Raw genomic sequence first — 21,980 nt, 5'->3', positions numbered from 1 at the left:
ATATATATATATATATATATATATATATATATATATATATATACCGTATATGAAATGTTTTGTTAAGTCTGCTTTTGCTTTACAGTTTTGATGTCTTTACTGTATATCTACAATGTAGAAAGTAAAACAAATTAGGAAAAGCCATTGAATGGTAGTGTATATTTCTTAATCTTTGTTGTACCCTTATGACTATCATCCAAATAACCTCTATGTGGTGCTTGATAGAGAATATATGACCAAAGTTAACCTCAGCGGAATAGAAACCTTGACCTCTTGCACATAAACACTAATAGAGACTTGAGTCAGCATGCTGTTAGTTTGAATGATATCTCAATTCCCACTCTGCCTTAGAAAAAGAAATACTATCACCACTGTTCTTGTCACCAATAGTAATTCAGGTGTTTGTCGAATGATCAGAACATTGCAAGACTCAAATGGTTTACATGGGACACATCCAGTAGACACAGTAGAATGTTAGTTTTATTTCATCGGTTCTAATCTTAAATGGTATTTCCACAAGCAGTATTTTTTTTCTGAGATGGCATACAGGAGAGCTAGAGATCAGGAACAATAGTCAAACTACTTTTCTTTTACCTTTTTAAACACTAAGCATTAAAGTTTGATTCAAAGAGATGCAACCACATCCATCAGATTTGTACTCAATCACTGTCTTTCAAAATGTAAACTAATTTAAAGGTCATAATCTGTGACACATCTTTCTATTAATTTATTGAAGGAGCCATGACTTTTTTTAAACAATAATGCCAGATGGCCAGGATGAGGATCTAAAACAGAACATTTGAGAGCAGAATAAAAATATTGTTAACAGTGACAAGAAAAGAGCCCTTTGGTTTATTGTGGTGTGGATATTTTAATTCCCGTGTTAGAAATATCAGAATAAACAACGTTATATATCTGATTTCTGGGGTACTAAATCATAAAAACCTCAAATGTTAAACAAGCTAGTTAAAAACTATTTTGGTTTTTCGAAAAGAAGATAGTGATGCTTTACTCTAAAGACAACAAAGGGTCTAAAAACCAGTAAACATAGCGTCCTTGGTGATTAAAGAGTTACGTATGCCAATAACAGATCTTTTTGTATCATGATCATGCAATTAGAATTTGGATACAACTAATGAATGTTTATAATTTGATATAATTTTAAACATTAAATGTATTCAAATCAGACATTAACCATTCCATTGAAAAAAATTGCTTTAGCCTTCAAGTTTCTTTCCTTTTATCTAGGAAAAGAGCTGATTATGAGATGTTGTTTCTGTTTCCTTTTCACTGGAAAATAACTTACAGATAAACCGGAATTATGGGAAACAAGTATAAACCATTATCAATGGCCTCATCCATTGATAATGAACTTCATGTTTCTTATTTGCTAATGAGGACATATTTTCTTTAAACAGCAATGATGCTGAAAGTATTAAAATCAGTCATTTTCTTAATTAAATCATAAAAACCCTTTACCTACTGCTTTAAGAAGTCTAAGTGATAAACATTAAGAGCCTTTTAATTAGCTAAATATAATTACCTACTCAACCATTTTTTCAATTTGCCTTATTTAGTCTGCTACCATCATGGCTCACCTCATAACAGTTTTTTTTCCCATTGTCAGTTTTCATTTTTTACTCCTGAATTTCCTTGATGAAGGACACTGTTTTAGCCTTCATGTTTCCTTTGTTTTCATGAAATGTACTTTTCATGTATTATTTTGTACCTTCTTATTAAAAAAAACTACATTATTAACAATCTGTCTAAAACATAGATAGCCCTAATGAAAGCTTTCAAATGGCAGCATGGTGGCACCGTTTGTAGACCCAATGTCTTGTATCAAGCTCCTTGGTTCAGGTTATGGCCTGAGGTCCTTTTGCATGAAGCATGCATGTTCTTCCAGTGCATGCATGGGTTCTTTCTGGATACTCCGATTTCCGTCCACTCTCCATAGAATGCCCATAGAATGCTGGAGACAGACTAAAGTTTCTATGACCTTCTTTAGAAGGATAGATGAATAAGCTTTCAAATACCAAACCAAGCTTTCTAAAATACATATTCATATATATCTGCATGCAGAACTATAAAATTGCATATCAATATGCTTATGCACTAACTTTGACAGTCTAATGGTAATGACAGCTCATTCTCTATGCAAGTTAACCTGCCAGTAGCAAGGAACTTTCTGCTAAGATCTGCAATTTTTTTTCTTTACAGAACGCCTCCAAACCCCGAGCGCACACATTAAGGGGTCCGTCTGTCTTTGTGAAGACACTCATCAACATAATGTATTCCCTAGCTACAAACCCCTAACCTGCAAAAATCTTAGGAAAGAAAATATAGATAGATAGAAATAAATAAATAAAGAAAAATGTTTTTGTTTTGATATCTCAGGTTGTATGTTAATAGTCTAATTCTTAATACATTTACTGAGAAAAATGAATGATGCGTATATATAAATATGCAGAGTGCAAAATCCTTTATCTGAGTCTTACTCCCCAGATCAAGTTGGTATGTCTCTCAAGGCAAAGCCCAGTGGCAGAACAGTGACTGTCAAAGAACAGAGGCTGAAAGATCTCATGAAAGAGACAGACTTGGCACAAGATGCAAGAAGTTCTTTAGGAATTTTTGGATTCTCAAACCAGTTGAAGCTGCTTAGCAGGCTTCAGGGGAAAAAAGCTGTTGTAATCCATTTTGAAAGATACATTTCCCATTTGGCCTTGCCAGGCACGACTTTCCCTGATGTAGAAGGATGGAGCTGGTACATGACTGGGATTTTTAGCAACGGCTTCAACATTTACAGCAGTCATGGCTTTAAAAGGAACATATTAGATCATAAAACCAACAAGGTCTCAATTCACTGTTATGTTTTTTTTCCTTTGCTTTGGATTTATTTAAATCTTGTGGTAGAATTAGCATATGCTGATTTTGCCAAGCATTGTTTAAAAAGGCTTCTCATCTTCGGAAAGTGTAAAATACTGCACAGTATCTCCCTCACTTGCATCGCCTCAGATAAGCAGCATCTCAGCACTTCAGCATCTCTGTGGAAATTAGTTTCATTGAGGTGAGAAATCTCTAAAAGGTGTGGAGACCAAATGGCAGGTTTTCAGGTGACATTCGCTGTTTGCATAAAATCTGCTCTTAGATAATGTGTGATAAAAAAAAAAAGTAAGTCTTCTATTTGGTTTATATTATTCAGATCTATTAATTTACCCCTTTTTACTAATAAATAGAAAGTTATCTTTTTATGGGTTCTCATCTTTCCTGGGAATTGCTTAGTAATATGGTTATGTTCTTGAGAAACACTGTCCCCACAGCAGTTACTCTTTTGCAAGTTGTTTCGAGGTTTTAGTACCTTAATAAAATTGGGCTATACCTCTGATGAGCAGCCCACTACTAGGAGCACAATATACACCTCGGCGCAAATTTACGGCTCCCCTGAATGTGGTACCGAAGCAATTAGTGTCGGAGAGATTGGTAGGCATGAAAAACCCTTACAGCATGCCTTGGAGCCAATAGAAAAGCAATGGATCTCAGTTTTATGGCCCTATTGCTTATTCAGTCTTGTTTGGTGTTCCTTTGCGAGACTCCAGAGTCAGTGGGGAATACACAGACAGGCCGATAAATTATTTTTGGATTTAGCATAAAGCCACTGAATAAAGATTAGACTATAGGATACTGCAATGACTGCAGAACAAGATTAAACATTCCCATGGGACAATATCATTGCCTTTAGTAAACAAACAAAAAAAATGTTTGATGTTTGGTGAAAAACTTTTAGACAGCATGTTAAAAAGGGCATCAATAAGAGCCATTACCCGCTCCATCTTTGCTGCCTTATAAATCTGTGAGTGTGCCAATACATTTTGCTGCCAAGCATCACACTATGGATTTGCGGTTTATTTGTATTGACAAATCAGTAATTTAACCACTTAAAGCATTTTTCATATCAGAGCATGAGTGATATAAATACTGGTGCAATTTGCTGCTTAAATAGTTACACTTCATTTTTTTTCCCCTTTGGCAGTATCTGTCCGTGAATAGCAGAACTCCTGTGACATAAATACTCCATGAGAGACAGCTTGTTTGGTTATGTAGTTTAGCAAACAACCTGAAATGTCAATGAAAACACTTTCTCTGTGAAGGACACCAGAGTGACGGGGTTGGATTATTTTCCATGAGTGTGAGGGATTACTCAGATTTCTGCAAAACAGCGTGTAATCTAGCAGCCTTTGGGGACTGAGGCTTTCAGCCTTGCCATAATGCTGCATGAAACAGACTGGTTTACTTGTTAAGATGCTGTTTTCCGTGGGAGAGGCAGATGCATACAAAAATGTTGCAGATGTACATGGGAATGACAAATATATATATATATTTTATTCTGTCAGGTTGCTTGTGCAAATATAATGCAGTTATCTTCTTATTGGAAGATGCACTTAGCTATCTGCTCATGTACAGAGTTTATACATAACAGATTTAGTTTCAGCTTAGTGTGGCAAGAAAGACAGACTTGTCCTGCAGGGAAAAGGATTCAAAGGTGTCACGTGCCTAATAAGCTTCTTTTTGTTTTATCTAAATGTGTACAGCTACCGGCTCCTTGTTTATACTCAGGCAGGATCTTAAAATGCTTGAAATTACAAATGTATTTATTATTTCTCTTTTTTATAATGTCTATTCATATCAATATTCTATCTTCTTGGTTTTTCCCTACATTTAACCCAATTTCAGAAAAAAAAAACTAGCAAGTCTGGTGTGATGAATGTCTGCCTCGTTTCTGTCTCGTTCTCACCAGGTTGGTTCTGAGCAATTTGTCCAGAATGACCACCAACTCCTCCGACGAATTTTTCCAGGCCACAAATCATGCAGAGCAGACGTTCCGTAAAATGGAGACCTACCTCCAGCACAAGCAGCTGTGTGACGTCCTGTTGATAGCAGGAGATCACAAGATACCGGCTCATAGGTTGGTGTTTGTGCCTCTGCCTGCTTTCATTTCATTAATTAGTCTTGCATCTCCAATAGATTAGAGGTGAATCAGTCCTGTCTGTGAGGTTCATTAAATTAGTGGCTGAGGCGTTAAGGCTTTGATTTGGATCTTGGATTGCAACACATTTAGTAATTCCAAGGATTAACTCAATGAGTTTGAAATGGCATGCATATATAAATAATGTATAAATACACCGATCAAAGGCTAACTTTAGAATTTATGCCTTTAAATAATCATTTTAACCCCTTATTTTCATTTATCCGCTTTGACGAATGGCATAATGATTCATTTTGCAGGTAGGGGATACTTGGTATGGTGTGTTCACTTGGAAAATAAATAGCCAGTTTTAATCAGTTCTAATCAACCACTTGATTTTTGTGGTGGATCCTTACCTAACTAACATGCAAACTACTTGTTCAAAGGCTTGTCTTAACATCTATATGCTGCTCTGATCTGAGTACGACTTCTGCCAATTGATGTTTGGTCTGGTGCAAAGGAAAACTATGTTCGACTCCACAGGATTGTCAATATTTGTCCAGTGGGTCCAAGTCGGCTGGCTGCATTTGTAGTAACTGAAGTGAACAGATCATATGCCCCCTGAATGGTATAGACCTCTCCCTGAGCGGATTAGCCTAAATGCCAAATCATATTTTGAATGCTCATCCAGTCAAAAACAGCCTCCTCTGCTACTTATTTTCAGCATCAGTTCACTATTTTTTGCGCTCAAAGCAGCATAAATGTCAAGATACAATTTAGGAATCAAAAAAATTTTTGCCAGAGGCTACAGTTTATTGAAATGTCATCTAAACTTTCCAACTGATTTTAATGAAAATGTATGGACATAAAGGTCTTGCTGTCAATATGAATACAGCACTTTACAAACTTGCTCTTACCACTTTTTTTCTGTTTTGAGACGTTATAACCACAGACTACTTTTATTGGGATTTTATGTAATAGAACAGCACCACAAATTGCATAATTCTAAAATGGATTCAGAGGGATACATGTTTAAAAAAAAATTGGAAAACTTTTGGGTTTAACTTTTTTTTTATCTCGACATTCAGTAATTCAAAGAACCATCTTTAGCTGCAGTTAAATATACCGGTACATGTGTTTCGATGTGTGTCTCTAAGAGCAAAACACCTCAGGTTAAGTCAGACAGGATATAGAGCAACTGTCGAAGGGATTTCTTTTTAAGTCTAGCCATAAATTCAAAATTGGATATGAAGTGGCCTTTGGATTATATTTATGTGTGAATTAAACCATTTAGTGTTTGCTCCATCTGTTTGCTTAGTGATGTATTAAACCAACTCATCTTTTCATCATTGCTGACCGGATGAAGAAAAGCATACTACTGCTATCTGACCTTATAGGACAGTGTATGGATGGATGGATGGATGGATGGATGGATGGATGGATGGATGGATGGATGGATGGATGGATGGATGGATGGATGATTTTTCCTTTTACATGTTCACATTTTACATAAAATCCAAATTCAGTTGACTGAAGACACACACTGGTGACAAAATGTGGAAAACTTCAGCTGAATACTATTGCAATGCCTTACATCTAACTATAGAAATAAAGATCGCTGTTGGGATATTACAATGTAATCACTCATAGACAAAGTAGACTGACATAAGTAAAGGTCATGTCTTTAGTGACTTAGAAAGGTGTAAAATCACCCAAGTTGCATCATCACAGCAGGACAACTCTGAGATTAGCTAGTTTTTTTATACATTTTGAGTTTTTTATACTTTTTATATATTATTTACTTAAGCAGCATAATATGATAAACGCAAAATATTGGCGTCCATTTTTATTGGTTACAAGAAAAACGTCTTAAATTTATATCCTATCCTATTCCCATTTTATAATCATCCAGAGGAATGAATGCTGCCAGTCAATGATTCGATGCAACCTGTTGGTTTTACTTAACAAGAACACTTCTTTAACATGTTTGAATGAAAAATGTAACTCAACTGCACTGTTTGATAACTAGGATCATCTCACAGTGTGATTCAATTGATCTGACTTTGTTTTACAAAGTGTACTGAAACATATTTTGTGAAATGGTACTTCATTGAATTGAAACTGACCTGACATAATCCTTTGAAAAATAGCATGCTTAATGCATTCTTTCCCCCTTAATGGCAGACTTGTCTTAAGTGCGGTTTCGGACTACTTTGCTGCTATGTTTACCAGTGATGTGAGGGAAGCAAAGCAAGAGGAGATAAAGATGGAGGGAGTGGATCCCGAGGCGCTCAGATCTCTGGTTCATTTTGCCTATACTGGTGAGTGCCTATAAAGTAGTTCACTGGCCTTTTTTAAATTTTTTTATGAGACCTCTGTAATTTTGCATGATTAAAACAGATTAATAAGTCAATCCATCATCGGGCATACAAGTGAGAAGAATTTTAACATTAATAACATGTTATTTAACAGATCATGTGTAATATGTAGATAGTGTAGTTTTTCAACAGGAAAAAAAGAAAACCAACATCACAATGCTGTGACTTGACTTAAGGTGATTGTCTGCAGACTCAAAACTGGATGTTTTTTATTGTTTATTTCTCGCCTTCAGAACTGCTACACAAACATAAATTCTCTTTTTTAACAGATACGGATACATTTTCTTACAGTATGTTATTTAACCAATCCTGGCATAATTGATTTATTAGTCTTTTTTTCTCTTTTTTTATGGGAAATGTGTAAGATATAACTTTTGCATTGTATTGACACAATTTAGCATGCTTTTTTGAAATGTATCATTATTTCAAGTGAAAATACGTGTCAAAAACGTTAGAATCAAATAAAAAATTCTGATATTTACAAATATAAACACGACTCATCACCTTTTTATCTCAATGATCCTGCATTAATCCAGGCCAAAAACTAAACCCTTACTAAATCTCCTATTAAAATGTCAGTTCAGATTTGCAAATGTCTACTATTTGCTAACTGAAAAAATTATGTTAATTCTTAAACCTTCTTCAAATTCATATCTTATCAGCATTTCCTTTGTATTCATATCCTTTCTATCAACATGTTTAGCAGTTTAACATGTGTAAACCAGTTAGGTAATCTATTTGTAAGCTTGTCTAGATTCAAAGAAATTTGTATTATTTTAAATTGTCTTATATCCTCAAAAAATAAAACTGTATAATTGATGTGCTGCATTAGATGTACATCCATTTAGGTAAAATTTTATCAAAACCTTATAAAAGCATGATTATTCAACTTGAAGTGGATGCAAACCTCTTCAGGAAATGAACATTTCCTGTCATGGTTATGGTCTTTAGTAATTAAAAACATGTTTCTGATCTTAACTTATCCTAATCAGGCAGTGGAAAATCATACACGATCTGCAAATATCTGCTGAAACTGCATTTGGAATGATCAGGTTTTGTGCCTGTTGAGTTTAAAATGCTTTCACTAGTATTTTCTATTCAGAAAAGATTCTGTCATGACAAACTATTACACTCATTTTCCACATTACAGGTGTCCTTGAGCTGAAAGAGGAAACCATTGAGAGTTTATTGGCGGCAGCATGCCTCCTCCAGCTTTCACAAGTCATCCAGGTCTGCTGCAGCTTCCTCATGAAGCAGCTTCATCCTTCCAATTGCCTTGGAATACGATCGTTTGCGGATGCCCAGGGCTGCATGGACCTGCTGAATGTGGCTCATAACTACACCATGGTAGGACAGTAAACAGAGCCGACTATCATTTATGCCTTAAAGTAAATTAATTCTTTTTTTCGTAACGTTCTTAACTGCAGAGTTTCACATTGACATATAAAACAGTAAAAAAAACATAAACCAAAGTTAAAATTAAACGAAACATTTAGTTTATTTTCAAAATTAACTCTAGTGTCTACCACATTATTTGTGATTTTATGCACCTTTCAGTAGAAATTTCTTTTTTATTGTACATATAGATTCTGTAGTTTTTGAATATGTCTTTTTTATAAATAAATCAATTCTGTAAAGATAATTAATTAGGGAAATGATTTGGGTATAGATGGGCTTATTTGAACATGTAGTTATTTGCTGTAAGGGAGTGAAATCCAGTACCTCTCTTATTTACATCTTATAATTTAAGATGATTATATTTGGATATGGGATTATAATAGAAACTGAATAATTTCACGCTTTAACTTTACATAATTGAGTTGTATGCTGTCAGAGCTGCTCCGCTGTTTGAGTTATTTCCATCTCGTTCTGCAAGAAAATTTGCCCTGGATTAGGATTCAACCACATATCATTTTTTCTCCAGCCGTGCAGAAGTGACAGAGTGATGCAGGCGTTATCTGCTAAAGGACATCTGCTCACTCGGTTTACATAGCTTCCATCTGAGACCAGGAGGTTAATCTAATCATCAAACTGCACAAGAGGTCCAGCTTCCTGTTCAATCACTTCAGTAATGAGCAGCGAGGGCTGTGGCCTTCCTGGTTACACCATCCGCCGCATTTTGAGTAGATCCAATGATAAGATAGGTTTTCGTGTTTAAGTAAAGACAGCCAAGCTTCTAACATCTTTCCTTTATGACACAACTGTAATTCATGGTAGAAAATGTACAAATGTATTGCTAAATTCTATTTAAAACTAATCCTTTTTTTAGAGCATACCATGAGCATTTTGTTTTTGTAATCAACTCAAATTATAATATTCTCATTTTATGCAAAAGTATTAGTATTATTACTTCTTAAGTTCCTCACATTATAAAAGATAAATAGACCATATTGCCCTGCCATGTTAGTATATTCTTAACACTAATATCAGTAAAACCTGGACTTAACCTTTATCTTTAATTTAACTTACCCTGTCATGTTGGAATTTCCCTTACCCTAAGCTCAGTGGGCTTATTACCTTAATAAAGAATCTATCAACCTTTTATAAATGGTTTAGATGCAGTTTATAAATGAATCACAAATGAATAAACAATATGTTAATCATTAATCAATGGTCTCTTTACCATAATAAATGGTTATTGTAACGTGTATCTAAATACCCTGTACTCCATTATCTAAAACAAAAATGCAATCAGCTGCCTTTGTAGCCCTTATCATATCATATGACACAGACAACTTTTACTCCCTAAGGCTGGAAATCAGGGGCTGAATTACGATATAGGCAAAGAAGGCATCTACTGGGGGACCCCTTTTAGCACAAGGGCCTCACCAACTAAGGGCCCTGATGGTTGCCCAACTCTCTAACAGCTCCCTTGACATATGTATGTATTTTAAATTAAAAAAAATAAATAAATAATAATAATAATAAAAAAAAAAATACAGCAATTACAAACCATGACATAATACAAAATCAACTTGCTGGGAAAGATTCTTAGTCATCCAGACCATAGTCATTCCAAAGAAGTTAAAAAGCAATTCCCTGGACTTAGTTTTCAAGTTAAGAACAAAATCAACACCTGCTTCCCAGGGGTGGGGCTAGATTGGGGGCCAGGGGTGTCCTCAGCCAGCCTTAGCCAATCATTGGCCACCTCTATGCCCACCCCTACCAGCTGATGTAGCCATAATTTACAAGTAGTTCCCATTCAAACAGAGGGTGACAACAGTGAAATTCTTATATGGAATGTTCTAACTAATTCTACTTTTTAATTTTTTGTATATCAATATCAAACTGAAAACAATATGACAGTAGTTAATCACTCTAAGTACTATGCTTACATTAAAGATGATAATACAGAACTTGTGATCTTTTAGACGTTTTTTTTTCCTGTTTTATTGGAGAGAAGGGAAAGTTATTTGTGCCTGCAATCATCTAAGAGTCTTCAATATGATTTTAGATAATTAACAACTAAATCAATTTAATATGGTATAAGTTTATGTAAAAATCTATTCTATTTAGAACAAGTATTGATTAAAGTATGGTGGACATTTTTTTTTCGGAAATGCAGGTAAGAAATGACAATAAATAAATGTCCACCAGAACTCAATGCTGAAAGATAACCATAACCATACCTTTAATTTAGACAGCATGGGTGTGTAAATATATGTGTTTATTTATTAGCATAAGGCTTTAGGAAAATAGAGTTCATTTTTATTCAGAAAATACGGGCAAGGTGCTTTTTCGTTTTTCTGTTGGAACAGTGTAGGTTGACCCTGAGGTTCTGGCGCCTATCTGCTTTTGGCCACACCTCGGTGCACATTGGTCTCTACCACAGAGTATTAGGGCCGGGTTAGAGATTTTTTATTTTTTTATTTTGAGAATAAATTTGTAACATTAAGAGAATAAAGTTGTAATATTGCAAGATTAAAGTGATAACATTAAGAGAATAAAGTTGTAATATTACGAGAATAAAATCATAGCATTATGAGAATGAAGTTGTAATATTACGAGAATGAAGTCATCATTCAACAACCCGTTTCAGAAAGAAAGCTTCAAGCTCAGACCAGCGTATGACGGCCGACCAACTCCCCCAAACAGCAACCACTTTGTCGTCCACTTTGACATACTGCCCAATTTGATGCTGGTGTGGCAAAAGATTTTCCTATTTGTAAAACCAGAGCCAAAGTATAACTTGACATAATGCTCTACATAAAAAAAAATTTTCTGGCTAGGCTGCTGCTTTTCCATACACTGTATTGATTTTTATCATCATGTAAAACTGCCAGAGATCCAGTGTGCTGCTCATGTGAGCAGTGGGAGAAATTAGAAAAGAGAAAGATGAAGCAAAGCAGAAAGGTGGTATAAGTGAGAGAATCTTTTTTTTTATTGGTATGATACCAAAATTGTCTGAAACCCTTCTATGTTTTCTGAATAACCATAGACCTCATGGAAAAAGTAGCAATACTGTTCACTTGAGGGGGTTTTCATACATGTATTTATATAATCACAACCAGCTGCACTATAACCAGGCTAAAGAGAGGTGATAAGATTGGTATTTGTTGAATATGGCACCATCCCATGAACTATCTGCACAGATACAGACTGGCAGTTTGTCTGTCCTTTAATGGCCAGCATGACTGTTTAGGTCATGGCTGTCAGCTTGCCTCATTCATTCAACTAAGAACCTCCAAAAAGGCTCCAACTGGGGGACAAGGCAAGCAGAAAGTTGGAGCCTGGAATGATTAAACCTGAATACTGACGTAGAGTGGGACAACTGTAACTGTAACTGATTTTCTACCAACCCAGCATGGCAAGATGTGGCGTTTTACTCTAATAAGCATCACAATTATGAGGAACAGAGAGCAGATGGACTTTCACCTGAGCTAGAGTTACTTAGTAGCTCTAGTTTTGAAACAAATGTGTGTATATTAACTGCAACTAACGATTATTTTTCAAATTGATTAATCTGTCAATTATTTTTTCGATAAATCGACTAATAATCAGATACACAAAGATTCCTGAAAGAAAACTTTACGGCACTAAACCAGATGAAACTCAAACTTTTCCACTTCAGGAGCTCCGGATATAGAATATTGGTAGACGAGAAAGTTTTTAATCTTACATGCAAAATATTTATTTATCTATTTTTACAATCTTGGTATAATTACTGCTCTAAGCAGGTAGCTGTATCAGCTAAAGGCCCATGTTACAGTCTATACTCCAGTAAATGATTAATCGATTACTAAAATAGTGGAGCATTATTTCAATAATCGATTAATCACAATTAATTTGATTAGTTGTTTCAGCGCTAGTGTATACAGTTATTTCTATTTGGTGGCTTATAGTAAAACAGTGGAATACTCCATCAGATAAAACTGTGTTGCCAGTAAAACAGGGTTAAATGTCATTTAATGTGGTATGCCACTTATATTCCAGAAAAATTTCAGTTGCCAGTATATGTCTGTTGTCTGCAACCGTAAAAGGAAACGCAGAGCTCTGCATTCGATTAAGTTATCTTGAATGCTTTGGCTAGGCTAATCCTTAGCAAATCTCTAATATCAACTGCTTACTGTAATATTGATATAAGGCTGCTGCTTGTGAAGAACACTCATTCATACTCAAAGACACAACTAAGGTAAAGATTTGGTGGTATTAATATTTAGCTTTTTTGTCTGACACATACATAAAAACTATGTTACAACCTTATACATCAACATATAAGATATGCATGTACAAAAATTTATCTTGGCATTAAAACCAGAATATTAGATTTAGCACCTATGGAAGGCATTTGACGAAATTGGCATGCGACTTTCAAGACTGGCATCCCGGTTTTAAAGGTGGCATAAGTTCGCCATAAAAATGGCATGCCAGTTTTAAAAGTAATTAGCCTGTGGCATGCGCCGTTGTTAAAAGTGGCACACCAGATGGTAAGTGCTGCTGCTTTCTATTTGTGTAGCAGGTCGGCTCAGCAGTGTCAGCATATATCACACTGCAATTCTGAAATCTGATAAGGTGATCTAACATTTGAGTATTATATGAACTGAAATTAAATTACCTCATGGATTGTAATTGGAATGAGGGACCACATATTTTCATAGCAAATGTTTTTTTTTATACATCATAACATTTGTGTGAATGCCAGTGTATGCAAATTTCAAGCCCAGTTTTGTGAGTAGTCAAGTCTTATAAATAAAGACCCTGGTCACAACTATACGGTAGTTGGCCCTATTTAGTGGTGTGAAGTATAAGTGCAGCTATTGTAATAACATTTTATTTCTCTGCAATTAAAGTTATGAGAAGAAGGTGTTTCCAAAATAAAAGTAAAAAGTTTGTAATCAAATTTTTTATTACTTTCTTATTTTTGTATAAGCAAAAGAGAGTCCCTTTAGTGCATTTCTGTAACTGGAAATAGGCAATATTTTTAAACTTTCTATAAATAAAGATGCTCCACTTTTAAAAAAAGATGCAGGAAAAAAAATGCATCAACATACCAAGATTCAGTTTATTTATATGAGCACCAATTCACATGTCATATGATAGTTTTAATCTTTGGGAGGTATGTGTTTTTTCAGTGGAATCTACTGTAAAGTTTAAATCATATTTTTTGGCTGCTGTCTTTGTGGTTCTCTGCAGTTCATTTAACCAATTTCAGCATCTTTCTCAGTCACACCAAACCCTCTGCATCCTTCCATACTCCTGTAAAAATTCTATGTACTTTTACTCCTCTTAAGAACCTGGTACCTCTGATCATCTAATCTTCATAAAGTAACATCGTCTATTCAAAATACTCACTTCCAGATAAAAGTTATCTTATACAGTTGAATCACTGACTACAAACCAATTTAAAATATGTTCACAAGTACACAATAAAACTAACATTATATGCAAGTATTTGTTAGTAGATTTACATGGTCATAGTTAAAAAAACAACATATATTTTCTCCACCTATTAATTCCTACATGCAGTTTTGGAATGTGCACATGGTTAGTGCCAATGATGCTATTTTTATCTTTAGATGACACACGATTACATTATTAAAACCCAAACAAACATTAAAATGTTATATGGAAAATGAAAATAGTCTTTCAATAAACGTTAAAACCTTTTTGCCCGCTTAGATCCCAATAACCACACTATACCATATGCCACTCTATGAACTGTGTAGCTATATAGGTGCATGGGGAGTATAGCATGAGCAGGTTAAAAATACACAAAATTGGTGAATTGGATAATTAGTCGTTACACTGAAAGTCACACTTTTAACCACCAACAAAAACTCTGCTGACTGTTGCAGTGGGAGGACTTATTCCTTAGCATCAATGGCGTTGTTATTACCAATTAAAACACCTTAAACAAACATGACTTTAAACTAGAGAAACAATCAAGAGGCCCATAATAACTCTGGAGGGGCTGCAGAGGTGCACCTTTTAGGAGAGATTATTTGACCATTGGACAGCTATCAGTTGTCTGCTTCACAAATCTCCTTTTTTGGAGGACTGGAGATATTGCTTTGTTCTTTAAAGAAAATACTTTGCAGTTTGCATGATTCTGCTCGGCTAATAGGAATCAGGCAACGTGTAAATAATAGATTTGGTTAAATGTGACCAAAATTTTCAGAAGATTACAGTAGCCCATATTTTAAACATCTTTTCCAGGACATAGCTGTTGCATGATCATGTTTACTTTAGGGTTTTCTTCAATAGGACAGGGAAGTTGGCCAGAGGTGATGAAAAGAGTATCTAAATATAGAGCAGTCCCAGGAGAAGACCTACAAGGAGCTTAGAAAAGACTTTAGATTGGATCTGTGGTTCACCTTCCAGCAGAACAATAGTTCTAAACATACACCCAGGGCTACAGTGTAGCTTCATGTGATGAAATGATGTGTATCTAATTCATACTGAGAACCTGTGGGAACACTTGGAAATTGATGTGGACAGCCATGCACAAAAAAAAAAACATTAAATAAATAGAGAAGTCAATTATTTTGATGGGTGACATGAGAAGACAAACACCTAGAGAGGTGCAGGTTTAAATACAGCAAAAGGAGATGCTTTAAACTATCAACCTAGAGGGATAACTGCATCAAGCTTTGTTGTATTGCTTATCCTCCACTTCACAGTTATGCAATACTTTGTATATAGGTAAACAAAAATATTAAAGTTTGTAGTTATAATACGACAAACTATTTAAAAAAAAAAACAATCATTGTTATTTTCCTAATTATCCTGATTAATCAGATTGTTCCCTTCCTGTATACCGAAATCAAATTATTGATGTTTAGTACCCTTCAGATAATTTTTTTCTTACCAACAATAAAAAAAACTACTTTTATTTTGACTTAAGAGCGCTTTCTTTATGTAACAAACTTTACAAAATATTATTAATTCAAAAAATCTTGGTAAATATTCTTTCTTAATGGCCAAATAATTTCTGTTGTTGAACAAGTCGTTTTTTTTACAGTGTACAGTCCTTTTTTACAGTGTAGAGAAAGAAGAAACTAATGTTTCTCGCAGATCTTATTTCCCTGAAAGATAACGAAATGTTGGAAATAAGGACACAGCCTTTTAACTGATCAAGAAACAAACTTGTATAAGTTTTCAGTTTTATATTCACCTTTGTTAAACCTACTGGGCAGGAATAGCTGATCTAAAGTAGCATCAAAGACTTTACTGAACTCTTTCCCTCAGCTTTACCACCACAGATCGATAGATGCTCCTCATTTCATTAAGCCTCAGTGTGCTAAGCCTTTAAAACCTGCTCTCATAAAGATTGGATCAAGAAACTGTAATTTGTTGCAAGTTAATGATCAATAGCTTGGTTGTTCTTTTTAATTTAAGGGTATCCATTCTAAAGTGAGCACAAAGTTGCTGTGGCAGCATGGTAATTAATGTTCAGCTGCTTTGTTTTCGGAATAAACAAGACGTGCTTGCTGCCAAAGACTGCTCAGTTTGTCCTTTAAGCACTCAAATGCTGGATGCAGTATGGATCTACAAAGGGAGGAGAGCCTTTTCTACTGTATATCATAATGGAAATGCCTAGAGACAAAGACCTTGAAGATGTAGCCATGCAGTGCTGTCATATTGGCTGGGCCACTGGCCAACAGATGGAAGATTAATCTCCAGAAAGGCAAATGGAAGAAGAATTCGGCAAGCTTTGAGCTTATCTCAGCATTTGCAAAATAAAAATGTGTATGTTTCTCATAAAAAGGATTTAAGAGGCTTTAGGGTATCATGTTTAATCAACATAATGTTTTGTGTAACTTTCCTAAAGACTGATAATAAATGAATGATGATTGTTTTAGTTAAGAAAAAATATAATTACCTGATAGAAATGAAATAGTATGATCCACCTGGATTTATTGAATTTTTCTTCTCCTCTCTGTCCTTGTAATACTTGATCGTCATACCCTTTGAAATGCCAGCACACACACACTGATACACTCTAATACGAGCACACACTCTGCTGCCGTGAGCGAACTCCTCGGCTAATAACTGATGATTATCTGTCTCCTCTGTGTCTCCTTTCTGTTCCAGGAGCACTTCCTGGAGGTCATTCAGAACCAGGAGTTCCTGCTGCTCCCCACAGCGGAGATTGTTAAGCTACTCTCCAGTGATGACATCAACGTTCCAGATGAAGAAACAATTTTTCAGGCTTTGATGATGTGGGTGAGATTTGATGTCCAACATCGACAGCAGGACCTTGGAGTGTTACTGGCTTACATCCGCCTGCCTCTTCTTCCTCCACAGGTGAGAGGAAAGAGGAAATTATTATTGTAAGGACAGTGTCTTTTTACTCTGTTCCTCTAGTTAACGTTCTAAGTTTGAACTAAAAGTGAGTTTTTTTTTCACTCTCCGTATAATTGCTTTATTGCTCCCGTAATCTGTCAGACACAAATGACCCTGATGTTATGATGATCTTAAGTACCAATACAAAACATTTGGCTTCCTCTCATTTTATTAACATAAATATTTAAAACACATATTAAGCAGTTTTTAACTGCACATTTTGTAAATTGTTATTTATTTTTTTCTTTTGTTTGTAAAACTAACAAGAAATATGACAGGCTGATTATTTAATCAGGCTCTATGCTCCATTAGCCAGCCAAGTATGACCCAACTGTGCAACAAGACGTTTGATTTGGAAATACTCAGTACTTCCAGTAGTTCCAGGGGCAGTTAATAATAGAAATAGAGGTGCAAATGTATTCTGGAATAGCAAGCATTAGACATAGCCAGAATAAACACAAGTAACTACTCTCTACAAAACAAGAATTTATTAATAAAACACTCCAACTTCCAGTTAAAATACTTCATTTAAGAAGCTCTATGGCTCAGACCAGTAATTATAATGGGAATAGGCAAGGCAAGTGCTGTGCATGAACAAAAAAATCAAAAAAGGAAAACAAACATGGTGAAATATTTTGCTGTGGTATTAAAATACTTAACGGATAATAATATTTCAGAGGGAAAAAAAGCAAATTTTATAATAATAAAAAAAATAATGGCTTTACAAAAAATGCTTAAATAGCACAACTAAAATAAACTATACAAATGAATGTGTAATCCTGGTTTAAGTCAGCTTAAAGATTTGTTTCTTTTACAGTCTTTTGGGAGTTTGTTTTAGGAGATTTATAGACTAAAACAGAGATTTTAAAGTCTATTCTCTGACACACGAGGAGCCTGTATAATGACTTCTGAGAAGGATGTGCTCCACTTTCTTAGTTTTAGTGAGGGTTCGGGCAGCAGCATTCTGGATCAACTGCAGATGTGTGATAATGATTTTGTTGAGGTAGACCTGTTAAGACACTGTTGCATTAATCAACTCTACTGAACATAAATGGCCTTGTTAAAATCAAAGTCAGCATACATTTAAATGTTTTCTCTCCACATTCTACCGATTAACCAGCGAGGTGGATCCTTCCACAGATTGCTAAATAATATAACAATGAGTAAGAATTCAAATGGACTGCTGTAAACATTTAAGTACCATTGAAACACCAATGTGTAACATTATGTGATGGATGCTTTAACTATCCTGGACACTTTTTAAATGGGAGAATAAGGAGGGAACATGATTTTAGGGATCACCAGGGATCACCTGACCCATTATGATTACTAATTTATCAGACTTCCAATATTACTGCTCGTGGGTCTATGGTCTGAACGGGGTTCAATATTGAAGAAACCAATTGATGGACCCATGCCATCCATGGGAAGGACAGCTGGGTGCTTGATTCTAAAGAAACAGTTAAATATAAATAACAAAACAGTCTGTAGGGATAGAAGTTTAAATCATGAATAGAGTATATACAATCTTTATTTTGGTAAAAAATGGTAGATCCTTCATGCCTTAGTTTATTCAAAGATTTACAATTCATTTGACATTTGGAAACATCTAAATATAAGATGATGTAGACAAACTTGACCCTTTTTTGCCAATACTAAATCTTATGGATAGGTGGGCTGCTTTCCCATATTTTCAGAAAGAAGTAAATCTAAGAAAAGTTAATCAAAATAAAACAGAAGTATAATTTGCTAGGACCAAAATTGTTGGAAATCAGACAAAGTCAAACTTTTCTTGTTAGGACAGTCACTAAAGGCATCTTTTTTGACTCCTATCATTTCTTTATGGCATGTTCAGAGCTATAGACCACAGGCAAAATATATTTAGAATCCAAGTTCACTATAGACGCATGATAAATAGAGCACAACAAGGTCACTTTAGCTAGCCTGAACACAAAGCCTTTTAAAAAAACAAAAAGCTAAACTTATTCTAAGTATACAGGGTGGCTACTTTCTAGACCAAAAAATGGCTAAATGTCTACAAGATAGCCTAAAAAAATTTATACATTTGACTTCTAATTCTTAAACCAACATTTAACAAGTATCTCAGTTTCTACAAACTGTTTGAGAATTCTTCAAAACTGAATGTGTTTTTTGTGATTTAATTCTGAGAAAATAAATAATACATTTGCTGCAAAGAGTTTTATGTAAAATGATCAGATGTTTTTTCTTTTACCATAAATAATGGTGTTCTTTTCATTCCAGCTTCTTGCAGATCTGGAAAACAACAAGATGTTCTCTGATGATCTGGAATGTCAAAAGTTGCTGATGGAAGCCATGAAATACCATTTACTGCCTGAGCGACGGCCCATGTTTCAGAGCCCGAGAACTAAACCTAGGAAGTCCACTGTAGGGGCACTTTATGCAGTGGGGGGGATGGATGCTACCAAAGGTATACAAACACTCATTCACACCCCGTATCAGCTGTCAGAATAGAAAAAAAACTAAACAGATAGGTTGTTTAATGGGTTTTTTTTCTTCTTTTTTTACTCCAACTTTTTTGCAGGATCCACCACTATTGAAAAGTATGACCTGCGAACAAACACCTGGGTCCAAGTTGGAGTAATGAACGGGCGTCGACTACAGTTTGGGGTTGCGGTGATTGACAACAAGCTCTATGTAGTTGGAGGAAGGGATGGACTTAAAACGTCCAACATGGTGGAATGCTATAATCCTATTAGCAAAGTTTGGTCAACTATGCCCCCGATGTCGACACACAGGCACGGGCTTGGTAAGTATTGTTTTATTCAAAGAGAGTACAGATGATCTATAAATTATCCCATATAGATCTATATATATCTAGATGGCGTAAGTTAGGAAAGAAAACCTGTCTGCGGGAAAGTTGTTCAGCATCTAATTAAGTATTCCATCTCATCTTGGTCCATGTTTATTATTTTAACACTGTACTTGAGGTTTTGCATCATTAATAACTGCTGGATGAAGTTCAGAAGGGTCACAAATAGCACGCTGTTAAAAAAAAAAGTAAATTCCACCATTCCCCCCAGACCTTTGATATTTTGCAGTGCTCCTATCAAAGCTAGGCAAGCTGTACTGACCCAGCTCTGCCTTATCATTCCATGCCCAACACATCTCATATCAGAAGCGCTTGGATTTACAGTTGAAACAGTTCCTGCTCACAGAACAGAGAGATCTTGTCAAAGCATTCAGCTCTCTCACCCAGTGAGGTAGGGTGGTAGGAAGTATCAGCTAGCCCAGGTAGCAATTACTGATGCTGTCTTTGATCTTTCCTGAGGCTAAATGTTTCTTGTTGCTATACTTATTTTATTTTGCATATTTTAAACTTGAATATATTGTTACCCTTCGGCTTTAAGCACCCCTGCATGGCTGCTCCCCATAAGATAGAGTTTGGGTTTTTACATTGCAAAGCCTTTAGTTGTTTGGAAATTGGACCTTTATAGTAAGAATATCATTACACAACCTCTCTAAATGGGCCTGGACCCTAATGTTGTCTGAAACTATCAAACTCTCACCAAAGGAAAAAGAGGTTGCTCAATAAAAAAGTTCTTTGTGTTAAAACAAACAAACACATTGTTGCTATTGAAAAGCACTTTCCTCTTTAAGACTGGTTTGAGAAATAACAATGCTGTTTTATAGTCTTCCTGTTTTTGTAAAGATTTTTTCTCCTGCATGCCTCAGCCTGCTTAAAAATTATGAAAGTATCTCTGTGGGACTTTAGTTAGGAACTCCTGGAAACTTATTTTTTATTATTGATGATATTGTGCTTCAGTAATGCACACATAAAAAAAAAAATAGGTTTTAGTTTTAATCAATGATGAAGAGTTGAATAACCTGCATGATTAAGATTCATTTTTTAATAAAAATCACAGAGTTTATTCTTATATTATCAGCATAACAAATCCATCCATCCATCATCTGAGATGCTTATCCCAAGTGGGATCACGAGGGGTGCTGGTGCCTATCTCCAGCAGTCAATGGGCGAGAGGCAGGGTATACCCTGGACAGGTCACCAGTCCATCGCAGGGCAAACAAACACACTCACACCTAAGGAGAATTTAGACAAGTCAATTAACCTAACAGTCCTGTTTTTGGACTGTGGGAGGAAGCCGGAGTACCTGGAGAGAATCCATGCATGCTAGTGCTACCCACGGCGCCACTGAGCAGCCCAGCATAACCAATCATACATCTTAAATTGCAAAATTATAAACAAATAAAAAAATTATATAAAATTATAATTTTATCCAAAATACATTTGAAACACACATAACGAAGTGTATCAAAGTTACTAAAAATTCCCTCAAGGATAAATTTGATAAATCTCTCCTGCTTAAAAAAAAGACTTGATTCCAACCTTTTTATTTTAGTATTCATAGCTATTCAAGAAACAAGGAATGATGCACCATTTAATAGAAGACTGCAAAATAAAATCTCTATAACATGAAAAAGGTTTGAATAAATAGAACTGTTATAAATAAACTAATCTTCAATCTTTACAGATTATCTGAACATAAAATATACACAACATACATTGACTGTCATTTTGAGGGAAATATTCCCCAAAAGACAACTCCAACTTTTATAAATCACAGCCGATTAAGCCATTAAAGAAATATCTAAAGACAATAAGTCTCTCAAAGCACAAAAAGAAATGTATTTTATTTTATTGTAAATTTGTATGCTAAGGTTTGGAACCACGAGGAAGGAGTTTTCTACCTTTTGAGAAAAAAAAATCTGCTTGGCTAAAAAGAGGGCTTACGTGTAAAAAACTGATCTAAAAATAGATCATATTTATTGCTTACTACAAACAATGCATTGTT

General features: G+C 35.1%; 1 protein-coding gene across 3 annotated transcripts in view; it reads left to right on the top strand.

The window, feature by feature from the left end:
- Positions 1 to 21,980, top strand: part of LOC107085693 (kelch-like protein 4) — a 39,220-nt gene that overhangs the window by 9,579 nt on the left and 7,661 nt on the right. For all 3 annotated transcript variants that reach the window (XM_015376175.1, XM_015376176.1, XM_015376177.1), the window contains 6 exons: positions 4,796 to 4,963; positions 7,148 to 7,284; positions 8,492 to 8,688; positions 16,876 to 17,088; positions 19,390 to 19,576; positions 19,691 to 19,915. In XM_015376175.1, coding sequence (XP_015231661.1) covers positions 4,796 to 4,963; positions 7,148 to 7,284; positions 8,492 to 8,688; positions 16,876 to 17,088; positions 19,390 to 19,576; positions 19,691 to 19,915 — 1,127 coding nt within the window. The remainder of the gene's footprint in view (positions 1 to 4,795; positions 4,964 to 7,147; positions 7,285 to 8,491; positions 8,689 to 16,875; positions 17,089 to 19,389; positions 19,577 to 19,690; positions 19,916 to 21,980) is intronic.

This window comes from Cyprinodon variegatus, unplaced genomic scaffold, assembly GCF_000732505.1.
Source record: "Cyprinodon variegatus isolate N-32 unplaced genomic scaffold, C_variegatus-1.0 Scaffold130, whole genome shotgun sequence".
NCBI classification, from domain to species: domain Eukaryota; kingdom Metazoa; phylum Chordata; class Actinopteri; order Cyprinodontiformes; family Cyprinodontidae; genus Cyprinodon; species Cyprinodon variegatus.
Note: the sequence above shows the minus strand (reverse complement) of the source record. Positions and strands in the feature narration are given on the sequence as shown.